Below are 19,255 nucleotides of genomic sequence, written 5' to 3' on the forward strand. Positions count from 1 at the left end.
GTTTTAACCCTTCAAAATCTCAGTAATCTAAGATGAGATGTGGACAAGGAAACCTCTCTTATTTCACTTGGGACATCACTAAGCACGATAGCAATGTTTTTGCTTTCAATACCTATAAAGATAAGATTCTGTAGGATTGGACACATTCAAATATAAGAAGTTTTCTAATAGACTGTCTTCAAGGAGAGCCACTTCTCCATCCTTTTCGTGTTCTGGGCTGGATGGTCGGATAGCATTCAAGCTCAGGTCATTAGGGGCATTTTCTTGACTGAAAATATGGGGAATCCAATAAAGAGCTCTTCAAATGAGTTGGTATGCAATATCAAGAAAAAAAGAAAAAAACCATTGAGACCCTGTTCTCCTCAGCACCGTCTGCAGTGGGAAGATGGAAAGTCTAGTACATCAGAGCTGCTCATCAGCCTTCATTTTCCAGGAAGCCCGTCTCTGACCCAAAAAGCCTCTTTCCCCTCCACACTCAGGGTTCCAATGGGCCTAGTGACACCGCCAGCCACCCAGCCATGGTAGACGGGCTCTTGAACAATCCTAGTCAGCTCAGCCTCCCAGGGGACCTAGAGCTGGGGCTAAAATTAACTCATGTTTAGGTCGCCTTTCACCTCCCCTCCCTTGTCACCACCACTGCATTGTGTCAAGACAGTAATCAGAGGCTTTATAAGGAACATTTGTCTGTGCGTGGATGCCAGCTCTGGGCTGATTCTGCTTTTACCTCCCTCTCCTGCTCCGTAGGCTTTCTATTTTCAGGTTCAAAGAAAGAAGTTGCTTTTGAGTTCTATACCCAGTATTAAGTGATACAAGATCCCGATAGCTATAGAACTACTTTTCTTTTGGATCCATCCTAATTCACAAAAAGCCAATGCTGTCTGCCCTGGGCCCAGCTGCTTTCTAACTATGTCACACTGGGATGCTTCAGTAGAGTCACATAAAATCCTATGAATGTCCAGGAGAGGAGAAGATTCTGGAGTTGACCCATTCATCATCCTGATACACAGGGACCTGTTGTGCAGGAACGGTTCTCTGAGAATATGCCCTCAAAATGAGCTAACTTACGCAAATATTCTGCAGGAATTCCTCCGTATTTCTTAACTGTTTAAACATTAGCAATAGACAAGTAGCACAACTGAACTCCTTTTGAGAGTTTCTATACTTATCACTATCAATAAAAGAGGGTAGCGTGGAAAAAGGATGCATCCCTTTTGCAGAAATTGTGTCAAGCTTGCCCAACCAGATGTCTTTGTTCTCTGATGCCCAGATACAGGGGGTATTTTAATCTTATGGTTTAATATAAATCAAACATTGCCAGATTGCTCTAATGATGCTTTAAATTTAGTTAAGTGGATCCTTTCAGTAGCACAGGGAGGCAGGAGGGAGAGAAAGTAAGGTATCCAAAGATCAAAAGGTGACCATTCCCAAGAAGTCTTGGAAGAATGGAATATAAAACTAGATTGGGGGGCGCCTGGATGGTTCAGTCAGTGAAGAGTCCAACTTTTGTTTCCAGCTCAGGTCATGATCTCAGAGTTATGAGCTTCAGGAGCCCCAAGTCGGGCACTGCGCTGGGCATGGAACTTATGTAAGATTCTCTCTCTCTCCCTCTCCTTCTGCCCCTTGACCTGGCCTCACCACTCTCCACTCTTGCTCTCTCACGCTTTCTCAAAAATAAAAATATAAATTTTTAAAACTAGATTGTTCCAAGTAAATGTTTACCCTTTAAAAAATAAGAAAACTAGAAATAAAACTAGAATGTTGGACTTTCCATTTACCACTTTCCAGTCCAGGCAATGAAGTATGATGATTACTAGTTCAAATACTCAGTATTTGAATCGCCTCATGGAAGCACATTGCTATTGTTGCAAGGAGGACAGCTTGGGCTCATTACAAATGAGCCTTTTAGCACAGCTAAAAAAAACCTTTTCTTTTTAAAAGGATTTTCAACTCCACACCTCATAATATCCACCTTTGTGTGGTTATTGGTACTGACCTATGTATTAGGACACTTTTAAAAAAAGGAGTAAGTTTAAAATGATATAAGAAGAGAGATGTTCATTTCTACCCATGCATTTTTCAAAATATCCCCCAATTTTTGTGGGAACAAGAGTAGAAATTGTGTCCAGTTGAGAACAGGAGAATATGGTCTTAGTCCTGTCCCACATTTACTATGTGATCTTAGGAAAAACATAGCATCTTCCTGGGTCTCTTTTTAAATTTGAAATGGAGAACAAGAATTCCAAACCTACCTAATTTGTGGGCTATTTAATGGCCACAGTGAAGAAAATTGTATGAGTGAAGATGTCATAGTAAAACAATGCTACCCAAATATTTGGTCATTTTCTGACTTAATTAACATTTTATATACATTCACTGAATCTGCACATTAGCCCTGGAAAGTAAATATTAACACAACCCCATTTTATAGACCAGTAAACAGAGGTTCAGAGGTTAAGCAGCTTGCCTAAAGTTATTGAGGGGACACTGGATCGACACATAGGAAGAATACATACTTAAGCAAGAAAACAGAGTAAAAGATGAGAATGTGGGGAGAAAGAACAGAATATATTTCTGAAGCATCACAGTGATCATCCCCCAAATCAAGAGTATTAGAAATTCTTACACTTATTTTACGGTATACTGCTGAATTGCATACAGGGGGAGACACCAAATAATTCAGTGCTCAGGGCCCTTCAAGGTTCTAATTCAGGCTGCCTTAGACTCACAGCTGATGGCACCAACTCCAGCCAGATGACTGCAAAGCCCACACTTATAACCGCTCTACTGCCTCATGCTCGGTCATGATAATACTTATTATTCCTAAGTAATGGTTACCAGGAGTTACTAGTAATCGCTTTCAGTGGTAAGCAATGCCATTCAAGAAAAGTTTATTCTGTTTTGAAAACATAGTAAGCAACCCATAATCTGGAACCAAAGATATAAAGAGACAGGCACACAGCCAGGGTCACTGGTTTTCTTACTGTGGTTTTTAAATGACCATTAAAGAGTCTTCAGCAAACTCATGGGTTCTATGTTGGCTCAGGGCAAGTGGTTAACATCAATTTAGAAATCTCTGAAATTCCTAATAGAAACAACAAACCCTACAGCAGCATTAGCAGGGCCAGTGATAACACGCACCGAGAGCGAGTTTTCTGATAAGCAGATGAACGGCTTTTCAGATCTCAGGCTATTTGGATTCCCGTGTCCACCCATCTCCCAGAGTGTAAGCACAAAACATTTAAAAATCAGGTCTATTAGTGCCTAAAGAATTTGGATGATGATAAGAATTCATAGCCGCTGCTAACACCTTTGGCTGTCTTCAAAGGCTCAAAGATAAACGCATAAGGTCATATTTGTGCCTTAATCTGAGAAGTACTAAGTGTATGACAAGAGACTCCCAGCAAAGGCTGAGCTGGATATTGTGTGGAGACTGAGATGGTAGATAAATGGGTAGGCGGTGCTTTTCATATCAATAGCTTGGGAGTCTTGTATGCTTTTTATAGACGCTCCTATAATCCTTAAACCAGTCACAGGAAGACTGGCTATTTGGGGGTGGGGGGAGGGGGAGTGAGTAGTAGCACCAATCCTTCTGATTGGCTTTTAAAGAAAATTAATGCTGAATTAGGCATGAAAATTATAGCCTTCGAGTCATTCAAAATTCTTGGGCCACAAATAGGCAAATTTACTTTCTGTATTTCTCCCAAATGTGATGATAATTAGCTAAACAGCTCTTAAAAACTTCTGAAAATGTGCTTTGGGCTCCCTTATCCCTGCACCTACTTCACTATTAAGGAAGTGAGAGGACGGCAGTAAGAGAATTATGCGGAATTTGAAGCATAGGAGAGAGAGTAAAACATGGTCTCATGCCCACATTAGTGAAAAGTTCAATATTCTGAGCTAGCCTCTTGCATCCACCAAGTGATAATGCCATTGTGGAACAAAGGCCCTTAGCCAAAGTATTTTCCCTTCCTTTCCTGGAACTTTGATGATGAGGGTTCAGGACTCTTTTGCTAGGAGAGGTGAGAGATGAGAGGGAAAGCTAAAGGATGATTTGAATGATCTCTTTAAAAGAAGGAAACCTTTCCTCCCATTGCCCTTGATTTGGCCATCTGGCTCTGGGAGTTTGTTGGCAAATGCTCCTTGACCATAAAATTTAAACAGATGATTAACCCTTCTCCCTCCCACACCAGCATGCTTGCTATTAAAATGCCTACTAGGACTAATCTCTGAATATCAAAACAGGCTTAGCATTAATGAAAGGAAAAATTGGCCAAGTCAACCAAATGAATGAAACCTAACCCTTCATTTTTTCCTCATCGTTACCCTGACTTGATATTCATCCCTTTAAGTTTTAGTAAACTTCCTTTACAGTTTCTCTGAAAATCTCTGACCATCTGTACCTTCAACCTTGCCTGCCTAAATGGCACCATAGAGTCCAGATAAGAAAATGGATTATTCTGTGATCATCAACAGTAGCTCACGATGGAGATGGCACCCCATCCCTCCCCCGGTCATCATCTGCAATGCCCTGGGAAACCTAAGGCCATTGTCTTTAGTATGAGCCAGTTGGGTAGTATGTCAGATTGACAAAGAGTGTCCAGTGCATAGTTAGTAAGTCTCCAGAAGCTCCTGCACTGAACCAAGCCCTGACACGATAACTCTTCTCATACAAACAAAACAAAAAAACATGACTGATGTGGTTAGTAATCAGTGTTTTATGATATGGGGACAGTAATGAAAAAGTTGCCACTTAGGAGTAAGAATGGGGGAGCCAAAGAGAGTGCGTGGTCACAGAGCGAACAACACGTACCTGTGGGGTAATGCTCATTCACCGGCCAGTTGTCCACCTGGAGTGTGGCGTTGCCGCCGTTCCTGGTGAAGCGCACCACGTGATATTTACCATCATTGACGGGGGTTCTCTCCTCCTTGATGGAGATGTCAACGGTGCCAATATTGAAGACAACTCCAATTTTCCCCTGTTCCTATGATAAGGAAACACAAAAGGCATAGTTAGCACCAACTGCAAAATGTTCTCTTTAAAGTGGATCCTCTGACTGGCAGGAAACCTTGTAGATACCCAGAGGGAGCTGTCTGCATGAAGGGAACAATAGTAACCTACGTTTCTCCATGGGCTTTCATCTGCAGCATAAAAGTCAATGGTATAAAGCCACCCAGATCGCTCTCACGGGCTGCCCTTGCACAGGTGACATCATTTGATTGCTCTCCACAGATATCAAAGCTGGAAACCACAGAACCACGTAAGAGCTGGGCAGTGACACTGCAAAGTACATTTCTGTGAGAGGAACGAAGCCTGTTTTCTAGGGGAGGTTATTAGACACTGGAGCCTAGATCACCTCGCAGTTTGGATTTAGGACTAAAGAGGAAATATAAGCATACTTGTGCATTTCGGGGGTGGGGTGGGGATCGAGGCCAAGGCAGGAGGGGTACAATGAATGATGAGCAGGCAACAGCACAGAGGCTAGCATTATAGATCAACACCCGAGGACACGCCATGTAAGTCTCAAACCCAGAGGAAATGTATCCTTAGGAGAGGCCAGTGAAACCGAGCTGGGGTTTTCAGGGTCAGATGGCTGCTACTCTTCTCACACGTGTGCCCTTATTCCTAAGGCTCATCCGAAGAGGACTATGATATTCAGCAGTTGTATGCTACATAGCAAATGAGAACTTCAACGGCCCCCCAAAAAAGACTTCTGGGAAGGAAAATACAATGAATTCCAGAAGAGAAACACTCTGGCAATGAGGGTGATGATGATGGTGAAGGTAGAGGCGACGGCATCATCTGCTACCTGAGAAGTGCCAGAAACACTGAAACATGAATAATGTTATTAAAATTCTTACTTTTCTCCTCTAGTCATTGGTTAAGACTAAGAGTTGGAAATAGTATTCACAATGAGACACAAAACAGAAGTAAGCTTACTGGTCAGATTTAATCCGTCTCTGTCAACCTCCCAGGAAGGTATCACGGCACAGGGCACATCAGGAGGGATGGGCAAGGACAGGAGGAGACATCTTTCTCCATTTTTCTAGTTTTCTGACTTATTGGCAACAGGTTGAACATTTAAGAGCAATAAAATTTAGTGGTAACCCTGACGTTCTCTTTGTCCACATAGTCTCTGTCATCCTCTCTGTTCTTTTTCAAGAGGTAGAAGGAGAATAAGAAGGTAGAGGGGGAGGAGGACAGGAAAGAGGAGGAGGAGGGAGGAAAGGATAAGAAAAAGAAGGATATGAAAAAAGAAGTCCAGAAGGCATTCAAGCTAAGTGTAGGAAGGATTTCATGGAAACTCAGATTTAGTAATTGGGTTCATTTATTTATAAACAAAAATCCATTCAATACATGGCACTTGTTGTGCTTAAAGTCAGTAAATTAAGACTTCTGGTGAGGTTTTAGGCATTGGTTTCCAGATACTTTGGTACACTTCACTTCTTTTTTCAAAAGACAGCTTTCTTCACCTTGCCAATTTTCCTTTAGGAGGTGAACACATCTTATTCCTGATAAAAGAGTGGACAGGTACCTAGGAGTCTTGATTTTAGAAATTAGGCATCTAAGGTGACTAAGAAAGGTGGCTTTCAACACGCAGGGATAGCTGTGATACGGGGTGGACACTGTCCCTTCCTTTGTGTCCAGATTGCACAGCACACAATGTAAAATGATGTCTGCAATTCCCATGTTCTATTTTCTGTAAAAAGGAATACAGGTGCCCTCCTAAATGGGGACTAAATGTACTTATGATTTCGTAAATCCCTGTTTATTGGGACACTATGTTCTCAGGGTGTTTTTTTCCCCTCACCCCTACATCTCCAGCACTAAACAAAGCACCTGCATTAAAATGGAGAAATGAAATTGATGATGGGTTCTTTTGCATCTTTCATGCCCATAATTAGTACTGGATCATTTTATTCTTTCTCCTTCATTCTCTAGGAATTCAGAAATGATACTGTGATTTTTCTGCTTTCCCCTACTTAAAGCACCGGCATCCTTTTCTAAGGGTCGGTGCGTACATGTTAGAACCTACTCATCCTTATGCCTAAATAAGCAAGGTTATAGTAACCTGAGTCATAACCGGTTTAGCAGAACGAGGGAACCGGAGGAGTTAAGAAGCCATAAGTGCAGACACCATCACTCCTCTGCCCACCCCACAAATGTGGGCTATTTATTGCACCACTGTTCTTCAATGAGAAACCACTATATAAATCCTGGGCACACGGAAAGGGCTGCTGGTGATTCAATTCACCTCTGAGTCACTAATTAATCATGGGTGGAGAGCAGTTTTAGGTAGAGCGGAGACCTTTAAACCAGCATTCTGCAGCTTTTCAGCAACAGCAGCGGCACAGTACAGTTCTGGCTCAGTGAGTTGGCTGATCAGCGAGATATGTTCTTGGGCAGATTTTCTGCAAGATCCATAATAGATTCAGGGGAAGAAAAGATTTAATCTCTGCCAGAATAAATATTTGGTCCTTATCGGAGGCGCCACACATTTGCCACTGTAATCAAGGCTTCGGAGAGATCTTCTCAATCCCGCGAGAGCTCCCGCCAATGTCCGTGGAGACCCTTACCCAGATGCTCCATCGTGTTCCCCCACGGTGGTAACTGCGGCTGTGCTCGATCTCAGATGTGGTCTCTTTACTTGCGGTAATAAGATTTCATTACTGCAACCTCCTTGTCATTTGTCATGGCACCACAGTGGCATTGTAATCTGTGGCTAACTGCTTTGTCTCAGTTCGTTACAAGTCGTACGGCAAGTACCCATATAGTTGCCTAGGACTGAATTCATCACGCTCAGCTGCCATGAAAATGAACTCTGCTGGCTCATGCGTTTGGAGAGGAGATGATTTGAGGGATAAAGAGTGTTGGCTTTGGAGACAGCCCCAGCTGACCTTTTGGGAAAGTGACCTAACTTTTCCGAACCCCTTTTTAGTATTGTACGGTGGGGACAGGACACCAGCTTTCCAGACTTCCTAGGGCTGTTATAAGGCTAAAATGACACGATTACAATGATGAACATGACAGCACTTGACAAGTAATAAAATATTATTTAAATAAAAGGGATAAATGAGATCAGGAGAAGGAACAATCCAAACATTTGACTGACTATATGTCACACCCTGTGAGCACTGGGGAAGTTAATTTGTTCAATAGGATAAACATGGTTTCAGCATGGCATGGTTCAAATAATGCCTCTCTCTCACTCTGAGAGCTATGTGACCTTGGGCAGGTTATTTAACTTCCGACTTCCCCACTATAAAGGGATCTGGGGAAGAAGGGAAAGGCGAATTGCTACCTTTGAAGCTTGGATTTTAGGAAGATTTTAGGAGAATACATGTGTGTGAAACACCTGGCACATGGCTGCTCATACTTTGGGACTTCAATAAATGTCAGTCATCTTCTCCCTTTCTCTTCCCTCATCAGTATAGTTGAAAATGGTGGTGCTAGCTAAGGGCTGGCTGGTTGGGCGACAGTGTCATCAAGAAATATTGTAAACATAAATGTAAATTTTAGCAAACAGAACATTAAAAAACAACATTTGCACGGTTGATTTCCTGTCACAATTTGGTAGCTGCTCTCTCTTCGCATTCCTCGGTGTCTTTTATAAGCCCGTCCAAGGCAAGCAAAGTGTAGCTGCAAAACCAGCATGCCTATAAATTTTAATAACTCCACACCCATCACCACTAAAGTTGCTACCAAAGGCAATCACTTCAATCTATGTTCTTCCTTGATATTAAAAACACAGACAAGTGGTAAATCAGAAGACATTACCAAAGAGTCCTCAAGTGCAATAAAAAAAAAAAAGTCTGTTAAACATACACACACACACACAAAACAAGACTGAATAGGAAAACAGCTGTCTGTAAATAGCCAGTAAGTCATTCTTCAGTAATAACTGTTTACAAGCCCACCTGGTTCCTCAAATTAGTCTGGCTCCAGCTCTCTGATCTTCCATCAGCCACATTATGTTATTGCTGTGGAGGTGACCCAGGAGATCCTACCAACACCAGGGTCAGATTTCAGGAGCAGAGATGCACAAGGGCAAGAAAAATCCTCAGGAATAAAGACCTTCCCGCAGGCAATCTCTTCATTCGTTCCGCAATGCCCCCAGGGAAGGTAAAAAGCACCATCCACTAGTTTAGACAATTGAAGCTGACAGAAACAGAACTGGGACTCTCAAAGGTATGCCCCGGAGATGTGCAAAGGAAGCAGTTCTCAATATCCTGGCTTCCAGGCTTCCCACGGAATCTGTGAGTTCAGGGCTAAGCAGTCATAAAGGAAGAACAATAGGTATGTGATCCCTCTTGGGGCCAGACACTGCCAGGTCTGGCGTACCTGTTCCAAAGTCTGGGTCGCAGTCAATAAAACAGTCAGTGACAGCGTTACTGTCCCCCCATTATTGGCTCGTAGTAAGAGAGGATTTCTAGGTCCCCTTGTGATGTGCAGGGCCAAGAAACCAGTGGTAACCAATAAATTAGGTGTCACTCCTGAGCCACGCATTAAACTGCTGGTGGGAGACCAACCAGAGTTCTCCCATTGGCTCTCAACCACTGTGCCCAGCAAATCTCTGGCAGTGGCCTCTTTGTCAGCCTGGGTCATTGAGTGAGGATGGCAACAAGCCAACTCACAATGGACATGGAAAATGAGAAACAAAGCTTGATTGTTTTATGGCACCAAATCTTGAATCTGCTTGTTATGCAGTGTAACCCAGACTACGTTGAAGAATGGGTAGGTGCGTGGAAGGTACTTTTTGATAGAACAATTTTTTTTAAGATTTTATTTATTTATTTGACAGAGAGAGATCACAAGTAGGCAGAGAGGCAGGCAGAGAGAGAGAGGGGGAAGCAGGCTCCCTACTGAGCAGAAAGCCCAATGTGGGGCTCGATCCCAGGACCCTGAGATCATGACCTGAGCCGAAGGCAGAGGCTTAACCTACTGAGCCACCCAGGCGCCCGGAAGAACAATTTTTGAATTCTTACAATTACCCTCCAGATATTATAGACTAAAAAGATGGAGATTCAGAGAATTAGGAATTCACACAACTACGAAGAATCACTTAAGATTAAAATCCATGGGTTTTCCACCATGCAATGTTTCCAGCTGCATGTATTACATGCTGCAGTTGAGTTACTTATATAAGACACTGTAAACGTCACACATTATATACTTTATGTTTGCCTAACTTGCCTAATCTGTCTACCTAAACTAACAGTGGCTATCTCAAATGTAGGGATACTGACAGGTGCTCAGTTAATGTTTGTTAAATTAAGGGATAAGAGGATGAATGAATAGGGAATTAGAATGCATGGTTTTGGTAGAAAAAAAAACTGTGTTGGTAAGTTTTTATACCATGGGAGGTTAAATAGAATTTGTACAGTAGATGATAATGAAGAGAATTGTTCATCCATAGCCAATTTTTTTGCAATAAATCTTAATCAAAACATACAATCTCACTGTGCTTTATGTATGCAATCAATAAAAAAAAGACAAGGCACAATTTTGATTCATCAGATAATTTTGGCTAAGGGAGAATTTTCCTGAAGTTCTCTAGGGTCAAAGAGTCTTGTGTTTACTACAACACAGTATGGACACTTTTCATGGCCAGTCACTGTCTTTCAGTGAAGATCATCAGGCCCTTCTTTCAATGTTATGATCTCCTTGTTCTAGACTCAAGATCATTGTTAGCTAATAAGCAAAGAGTGTGTACTTTCTGTGTGCCTCTGTACACTATTGAAAATTCAAGAGATATAAGAGACCAGGTCTTTCTCTCAAGACGTCTAAGCCCATCAGGAATTGTCCAAACGGACAAGACTCCAACTATGGAGGTTGGAGATGATGTGGACTTTCACTATCATCCCAGGCCCCTTCCCTTGGTGGGGGGTGGGGGGTGGGGGGTACTGTTACAGGAAGGGCAAGAGAAAAGGAAAATGTCTGCTCTAGGTTCCAGAAGCATTTGTGATTTAGAATCAGAAGACCTGAGCCCAGTCAAGTTCCATGTCTTGTTGTCCAGGTAACCTTGAGGAGGTCATTCAACTATCTATATAAAGAAAAAAACAAACAACAAGGCAACAATAGTAATACCGGTGTTAAATGGAATTTAAGAGAAATGAACAAAATCTTGGCAAATTCTGAATTGCTCTTCAAAGGACGATTTAAAAATGAGGTCAGTGGTGGGGGTGAGGATGGCGGGGATAGCGGACAGAGAAATAGCGCGACAGATGATGAATGAGTCAGAGGAGTTTGCACACATCCTATAGGATACCACTCTATTTAAAATGACTGTCTCCTATTCAACATCATCCGCTCTAGAATCTGTACAGATTGTCCCTAGAAAATTCATGTTAAATGGCTTGGAAACAAATTCTATTTTCCTAAATCTGCACAGGTCTCAGTGACCTTTGCACCCACCCAGCAAAACTGCATGTGCCTCTCCACTACAGCTGTGCTTCTCCTGTTGTTGTGCTGAAGTGTGGTTGTGGGAGGTTAATCAATTAAAGCGGATTAGATCCATGGACTGAATTACTAACAGAGGGCCAGGAGAGATAAGACTGATAAATAGCTCAAGATGGCTCCATCTCTAACTCCAAGCAAAGGAAAAAAAAAATAAAATAAGAGCGAACGTGGATGTCAGCTCAGGACAATGGGAACTCTGACCTGAAAGCGGGGAGTCGAGGAAGGACAAGACAGCTAGGGCAAGTAAATAAGATGCAAGTCCGAGCCAACGCTCTAATAGGCACCGGTCACAAATGGCATCCTGAGTCACCGTGTCCTTCAAATCCACTCTGCACATTCACTTCCGATGCGCAGACCCCCAGCGTCAGACCGGTTGGATATGACTGTTTGGTAGTTAAGTCTGACTGCAAAGCAAAAATTAAAGTTGATTTCCACAGAAGCCCTAGTGTTGCACCAAGACCTGGCAGGATTCAGGTGACAGCTGGCAGGGCAGTAATGACTGCAACCCGGTCCAGACAGAACATCTCCCATAAATGCCTTGCTTTCCCCCCAAAATCTCTACTGCAGCTGTGATGAACTACTCAATGGCTTTAATAAAGAGATCTCAGGCCCCGTGCTCACAGTAACAACACTATAATCCTCAAATTAAAAAAAAAAAAAAAACTTACATTTTAGATCATCAAGAATATTATTCTAGATCATCTCACATTTCATCTATACATTTACAAAGTGCGGTCCTGGGACCAGCAGGATCAGAATCACCTAGGGACTTGTTAGAAATGTAAATTCCTGGATCTAACACCAGACCCTCTGAATCAGAAACCCTGGAGTGGGGCCCAGCAATGTGTATTTTCACAAGCTCTCCAAGTGATTCAGTCGGTTGCCAAAGTCTGGGAACCACTTCCTTATGTCTTGGTTTCACACGGGCAGTGGTTTCAACTGGAAGTGATTTTGTGCCCAGGGACATTTGGCAAGGTCTGGAGACATTTTTTTGGTGGTCTCCTCTGGAGGTGGGGTGTGCTACTGGCATCGAGTGGGTCAAGACCAGGAGTGCTGCTAAATCTCCAGTAATACACAAACAAGAAATATGTGGCCTATAACATCCACAGTGTCCCTACTGAGAAACTCTGCACTAGGCAGTACAAAACTTTAGTCACACAATAAACATCTATCTCTAAAGCATGTGTGGCTTGAAAGAGGCTGATCTGGAAACATTTTTATATACGGCCTATTTTTCCTCACAGTGCCCCTTCTTTGAGGTATGAGGGAATATACACCCATATACAATGTTCTACATGCACACACTATGCGAGTGTATGTGAGCACATGTCTGTGTATACTCACATGCAAATTTTCACATGTTTGGTCTAAAACTGTGATCTAGCTCTCAGAGCACAGGATGAGCTCTGAGCATCTTAGCATTTGGATAACTGGATTCTCCCTAAACTCTGTGGTGTACTCCAGTGCCCGTTTTACAGATGGACACTTAGAAACGCCAGCTTATGTGGCCAGAAAGGGGCAGGTCTGGAATACAGGTCTTATATTACTTTCCCTGACTGGTCTTGGTAACCCCTTTCTCTGTCTCTCTCTCTCTTTCTCTCCCTTTATTATTAACCTATAATGTACTATTTGTTTCAGGGGTACAGGTCTGTGGTTCATCAGATGGTTCACCATGCACAGCACTCACCATAGCACACACTCTCCCCAATGTCACCCCCTTCTCTTTTAACTCATTGCCACTAGCCCCTAAGAAAAATGCCCCAGTACATCTCCCAGCACAATGACATTAGCTGATGGTCCCAACTCCCATCTAGTCCCTTGACTCTTTACTCGCAATGAGGTAATTTTAGTCAATTTCCACAAAGATGGATGATCAGCAGCTCCCCTGCGGAAGAGAGACTAATAAAAAGCCAGCAACCTTTCTAGAACTAGTCTGTGGCTGTAAGGAAACCTTTAGTGATTTTCCAAAGTGTTTTATTATTTACCTGTCCTTTTTTTTTTTAAGATTTTATTTATTTATTTGACAGACAGAGATCACAAGTAGGCAGAGAGGCAGGCAGAGAGAGGGGGAAGCAGGCTCTCCGCTGAGCAGAGAGCCTGATGCGGGGCTCGATCCCAGGACCCCGGGATCATGACCTGAGCCGAAGGCAGAGGCTTTAACCCACTGAGCCACCCAGGTGCCCCTATTTACCTGTCTTTTAAGGGTACTTTGCATTTGAATGACTTCAGTATACTTCCACTTTTTGATTTGACCTAAGGAAACCTTAATAGGTTTTGAGTGTCACCTGTGCCTTTGAGAGGCCTGAAGTCATTAAGGTAAGACCTAATATCCAAAATTGGAAGCCAAGTAACTTGTGCAGGAGAAATACACAGAAAACTTAGAGTGGTATGGTTAGAGCATAATTAGGGCAGATGTGTATACTAGATTTTCTGGTTTCAAACAGTGTAATAATATTTTTTTGATGTGCTATTTCAATTTTCAGTAGAAAATGTGTATGTAGAGGATCTTATTAAAATTGACTTATTTGGGGGTGCCTGGGTGGCTCAGTGGGTTAAGCTGCTGCCTTCGGCTCAGGTCATGATCTCAGGGTCCTGGGATCGAGTCCCGCATCGGGCTCTCTGCTCAGCAGGGAGCCTGCTTCCCTCTCTCTCTCTCTGCCTGCCTCTCTGTCTACTTGTGATCTCTCTCTGTCAAATAAATAAGTAAAATCTTAAAAAAAAAAAAAAAATCCCCCTGGCTGCAACACAATTTCCCTTATAGAAAATTGACTTATTTGAATACCTCTTAAAAAAACTGAATTAACATAGTTTCAAGGGGAATGGACCTACATGAATAATAAACATCAACCAAAATTTCTGGTTTAATAAGTGAGGCATTCTTAGTCACTTGCCTTGATGAATTCCAAGTCTAAACTTTTACACCATTTTCTATCTGGGAAAAAAAAAATTAGTATTCACGTTTCAGAATTGAGAGATTTAGTGTTTGGGATTATCAGAAAATACAGTGCAGATTACTGCATGTTTTAATGATGTCTTTGGAGAATGGGCACGCAAAAGTTTTAAGAGGCAGATTGGCCTGACATAGAGACCAACAAACAATGTGCCAAGTCCTGCTATTGTCTATGTATGTAAATAAAGTTTTATTGGTAGGCAGCTGTACTCATTCATTTACATATTATCCAGGGCTGCTTTCGCACTCTAATAGCAGAGCTGAAGAGTTGCAACAGAGATCTTGTGGCCCAAAAGCCTAAAATATTTACTCTCTGGCCCTTTACAGAAAAAGTCTGCTGACCCTTCTTACTGAAGCTTGAACAACTTAAGGCTAGCCTGTTAATTGTTTTGCTTTGTTTTTGTTTTGTTGTTTTCAGGTTTTGACCTACAGTTTATGTTTATTTGGTGAGAATGACTTCAATATCAGTGGGAGGGTCAGACAGGGAGCTTGTCTGTACCCTCTTATTCAAGAATTACCTAAAATATAGGAGACATTTCTAATAAGAAGACAACATATATAAAAAATTCACCCAATTTAGGTCTGAACTAATCTATCTCAGATCCATTAAGGGTGGTTGAGATACTAAAATCAATTCAGCAGAGCACTGTTTGAAGGTAGGCAGCTGGGGATACAGAGAAATAAATTAGAGGCTCCTGACGAAAGATGCTGGTCTCTAGGAATAGTCTGGTAATGGAGGCGATGAAGCGAAGTTGTAAAGTTATTATAATGATACAACATTTCTTTCTGAAAATTTCTCTTGTTCTCTGGAGTGAATCACGTACACATTAAAGTCTTGGGACTCTAAAAGCCAACACACATCACTCTGATGCCAGGCCTTCAGTTTACCTCTGAGATGGAAGGAGAGACGAGAACAGCATTGCTACCCAACAAGCAGTCCGTCTCCAGTGCACTGGTGCATCTGCAAGAGACTTGAGTCCCTTGAGTGATAAATGGTGATTAACTGAACTCTCTTGGTTTACCTGCAAGGAGAATCTCCTGTGTCATCATCTTGGGATGAACACCCTGAAATAGGGGCTCATTTTTCCTTTCTTGGTTATCGTAAACAAAATGGCCAGCAGACTCTAATAGATCAGCAGTGCCTGTCTGCACACAGGCAGACCGGTGTGTGTGTGTCCTGGAGATAGTGTTGCAGCGAGGTATTTCATGCAGGTGATATTTTATGGTCCTCCTCCCTGTCAACTATCGCCACTGTAACAGCCCCTCTGGGATCCTATCAGCATTTCTAATTCAAAACGCTGATTCTGACCTACCCCCCACCACCTTAATGAAAGCAAGAAAGGGAAGAAAAAAAGTGAGGTTTAAACAGCTACAACACATCAGGAGAAAGCAGGCCTGCTGACTTCCACGCCAGCGTCAAAGCCACTGTAGGGGAAGTCATCGGGACAACAGAGCGGAGGTATAAAAAGACAACACTTTCCCTTGGCCCTGGGTGAGAGTAGTAAAGGTGACCCAAACAGGAGACTTGAAAGCATGACACAGGGAGCTGACTCATGCCTTTGGAAAAGTGTCCAACCTACTGACATTGAGAGTTATTTCAAAGCTGCATGCTCTTTTGACAGAATAATTAAGAAACACAGCTTTTTATTTTAATTTGCTTAAATTTTGTAGTCCTACCAAACCGCAAAGTGAGTAAGTTTTAGCCACATGGGGAAAATGCCCCTAAGACACTAGGCAGTCATCACTCCCCGATGGTACAGTAGGCCCTGGGCGCCGTCTGGGAGACAGCCACAGCTTTAGATACACAAATTACCCACTGAGGTTATAATAAATCCATACACAATATGAAGAAGTGTTTATATTATGGCAATTAAAGGGCACAAACATTCTTTCTTCTCTCTGTTCTTTATGGATGCACTACAATTTTATTCATTGACATAAAGATGCTACATGATTTCATCCAAATGGCTAAGGAGTACAGTGCTAGAGAAATAGAGTTGTGTGTGTATTTATGCCCACATACGTGTGTGCACGTGTTTGAGTAAGACCTTAAAACTTAACCTATCCAAAAGCTGGTTTCTCTGATTATTATGAAGTGATGATGGCCCAAGAGAATTCAGGCCCCTCTGCGTCCATCAAAAGGCATCTGTAGTCACATGGGAATCCAGCCCTTAAGACAGTTCCTGGGCAATCAGTGCAGCCCTGGGGCTTTCACTTTCATAGAAGCCCTCTCAGGAATGTGAATCTATCACAGACCTGACTCAGAGCAAACTGTGGATTTCAGAGTAAATTAACATGAGGAAGCTTCTAGAGTCAACATGAGCGCCAGGCAATGGAGCTGGACATTGGTTGGACATTAAAGATCATTAATCCAGTAAATGATACAAAGACAGGACAGCTCTCCTAGGCCTGGCTTAGCCCAAAGTTGAATGAGGTACTCTTTCCTATATAGAGAAGAGACTTCCCTCTGCCAGAGTCCAGCTTCCCTAACCAGCTGCAAAGATGTACAGAACTAAATGCAATTCTATATGAATGCCCTCCAAGAGCCATCTTTCATTAACTAGGTCTATCTTCCAGTTATCCCACAACTTCTCCTATATCTATGCAACATTAACATAAATTGTTTGCATGGATTCTTTCTTTCTTTTTTTTTTTAATAGAATGAGTCTTTCTCCCAATTAGATCATAAGCATTGTCAAGGCAGAAAATGTATTTGTATTTTCTATGTCTTCTTCCATATAGCAGACTTGATAAATGTTTTGCTGAGGACCAGACCCAATGGTGAAGGCATTTTTACATTTTTCAGCAAGCAATACTTTGGTGTGGTACACAATATCTCCATCCGTGGTTCATTTGCTGCTTTTAAATTTTTGCTATGATTTTGCTTTGGGAGAGTGCTTTTGAAAATGTGGATCGTGACCATGTCTTAGAAGACCACGGCCATTAACTTACTTCATGTAGACTACTGAACAGTCTTCAGGGTAACTGCCAACATGCCTATGTAGCCCAGGGACAATCTACTCTATTGGCCTAGAGGTGAAAGGTTCAGTGATCCATTTCCAAGGTCGTTAATCCACCCTACTTCTTTCTTTGGATAGGTTCAAACTAAAGTCTTAGAGGTGAACACTATCATCCCATTACCAGATTCTTCAACCATTAGGTTCCCATTAAACATCATTTAAACCCTTGAAATATCTAAGATGCCAGACTTCCAGAGAAGCTTATTTTCATTTTCTTGACTCCTCCTGTGCTCCTAAGTGCACTGATTGCTGGTCAGTGTAACATTCAAGCTCTGCTCATTGGGAGCCTATCCCCTCATCACAGTCCTTTAGAGCCACCTCTGGCGGAGGCTGGGGGGCTGGGGGGGGTCTCTATGATAATCATCATCCATTTAAATTTATACTAGACCTGTTAAACTGAGGATCTTTACACATGGTTATATTTTGTAAGAAATACCTTCATTTCTCCAACTCAGTGTTGCAGAAATCAAAGTCAAGTCAAAGAAATTTTGCAGTAAAGTATTTACCAATCATGCACTCTGCATAGGGCACTTTGGTAGGCCTATTGGATACTACAGAAATATATTGGAACCATTCAGCCCTCAAGAGTGTAAACTCTACTCCAGTGCTGTGAGAAGGGCAACAGCTTTGGAATCAGAAGACATGGATCTAAATGCTCACTTAATGCGGGTCCTGGAACAATTCATACTGGACCTAGTTTCCTTATGTGAAAGATAGAGACGGCATTCCTGAGCTTGTCGGGTGATGATGAAGGTGAAAAAGAGATGTCTGTGATGATGATATGAAAGATAGAAGGCACTGAAAAAAATACAGCATTAGAAAATAGATGAGGACAAAAGAGAAACAGAAACAAGTACACAGTTCCCCTAAATTAAGACAGGAAATAAAGCACACTCCCATATGATAGTTCTAAATAAACATCCACAGTTAGTCCTTAAAAAATCTCCCAAGTAACTGGAGGCATAGGATTCATCATGTGCCCTTCAAGGTAGAAAATGCTGCCTTATTTGGGAGGGGTCAGGCCCAGGGTGGGAAAGAAGGGGGGTTAGAGAAGACATATATAGGTAGCTGTCAATGAGGAGGGAAGTAGGAATGGGGGAAGTTTAGAAGGTTGAAGCTGTTGGGATGGAAATGAGATTCAGTCTGTGAAAGGGAAAAATAGAAAATACTTGGCATATAAACATTTTAGAATATCAACCAGCTGGTCTGCTTTCTAAAACTTCAGTAATGTTTCTGAGACAGAAACCTTTGAATGTTAAGGTAGACTCTCAGGGCTCAACATTATACAAACAAAGAGAAAGCATTTTTAAATTTCATAAAGATGCTACATCTTAGAGAATATTTTCTCTTTTGCCCAAAGGGCCCTCCCCGTACCCCCTGGCAAATGTTTCTCTGATGATGGCATTATTATACTTCTAGGGTTTAGAAAACTACAGACTCAAATAAGTATAAATAAAATCCATTTCTTCCCCCAGGCATGCCCTGCTCCTCACTCCCATGCTTTCTGCTGTAGGATTCTCTCTCCCAGTAAAAGAAGAGCTTTAGGGGTTGGGAATGGCAATGGTTTGTGCTATGTTCACACCTGACACTGGCCCAGAGGCTCAAGGCCATCAGGGAAGACATCACCCAAGTGATGCTAGAGCACCCATATTTCAGCAGTTAGCCGTGATCTCAGTGCTGCTAACTAGTCACATCCATGCTCAGTGATACCTCTGAGTCATCTGAGGCAGTGATTAAGGTGAGAAGAAGGGAAAAGTTAAAGAAGAGGGAAGGATGGGGTGCCTCGGTGGCTCAATTAGTTAAGTGTCTGACTCTTGGTCTCAGCTC

General features: G+C 42.3%; 1 protein-coding gene across 28 annotated transcripts in view; it reads right to left on the minus strand.

Moving 5' to 3' along the window:
* Window positions 1-19,255, minus strand: part of NRXN3 (neurexin 3) — a 1,668,422-nt gene that overhangs the window by 185,408 nt on the left and 1,463,759 nt on the right. For all 28 annotated transcript variants that reach the window (XM_047738119.1, XM_047738148.1, XM_047738133.1 and 25 more), the window contains one exon: window positions 4,811-4,982. In XM_047738119.1, the coding sequence (XP_047594075.1) occupies window positions 4,811-4,982 (172 nt within the window). The remainder of the gene's footprint in view (window positions 1-4,810; window positions 4,983-19,255) is intronic.

This window comes from Lutra lutra, chromosome 7 (genome assembly GCF_902655055.1).
Source record: "Lutra lutra chromosome 7, mLutLut1.2, whole genome shotgun sequence".
Lineage (NCBI taxonomy): Eukaryota > Metazoa > Chordata > Mammalia > Carnivora > Mustelidae > Lutra > Lutra lutra.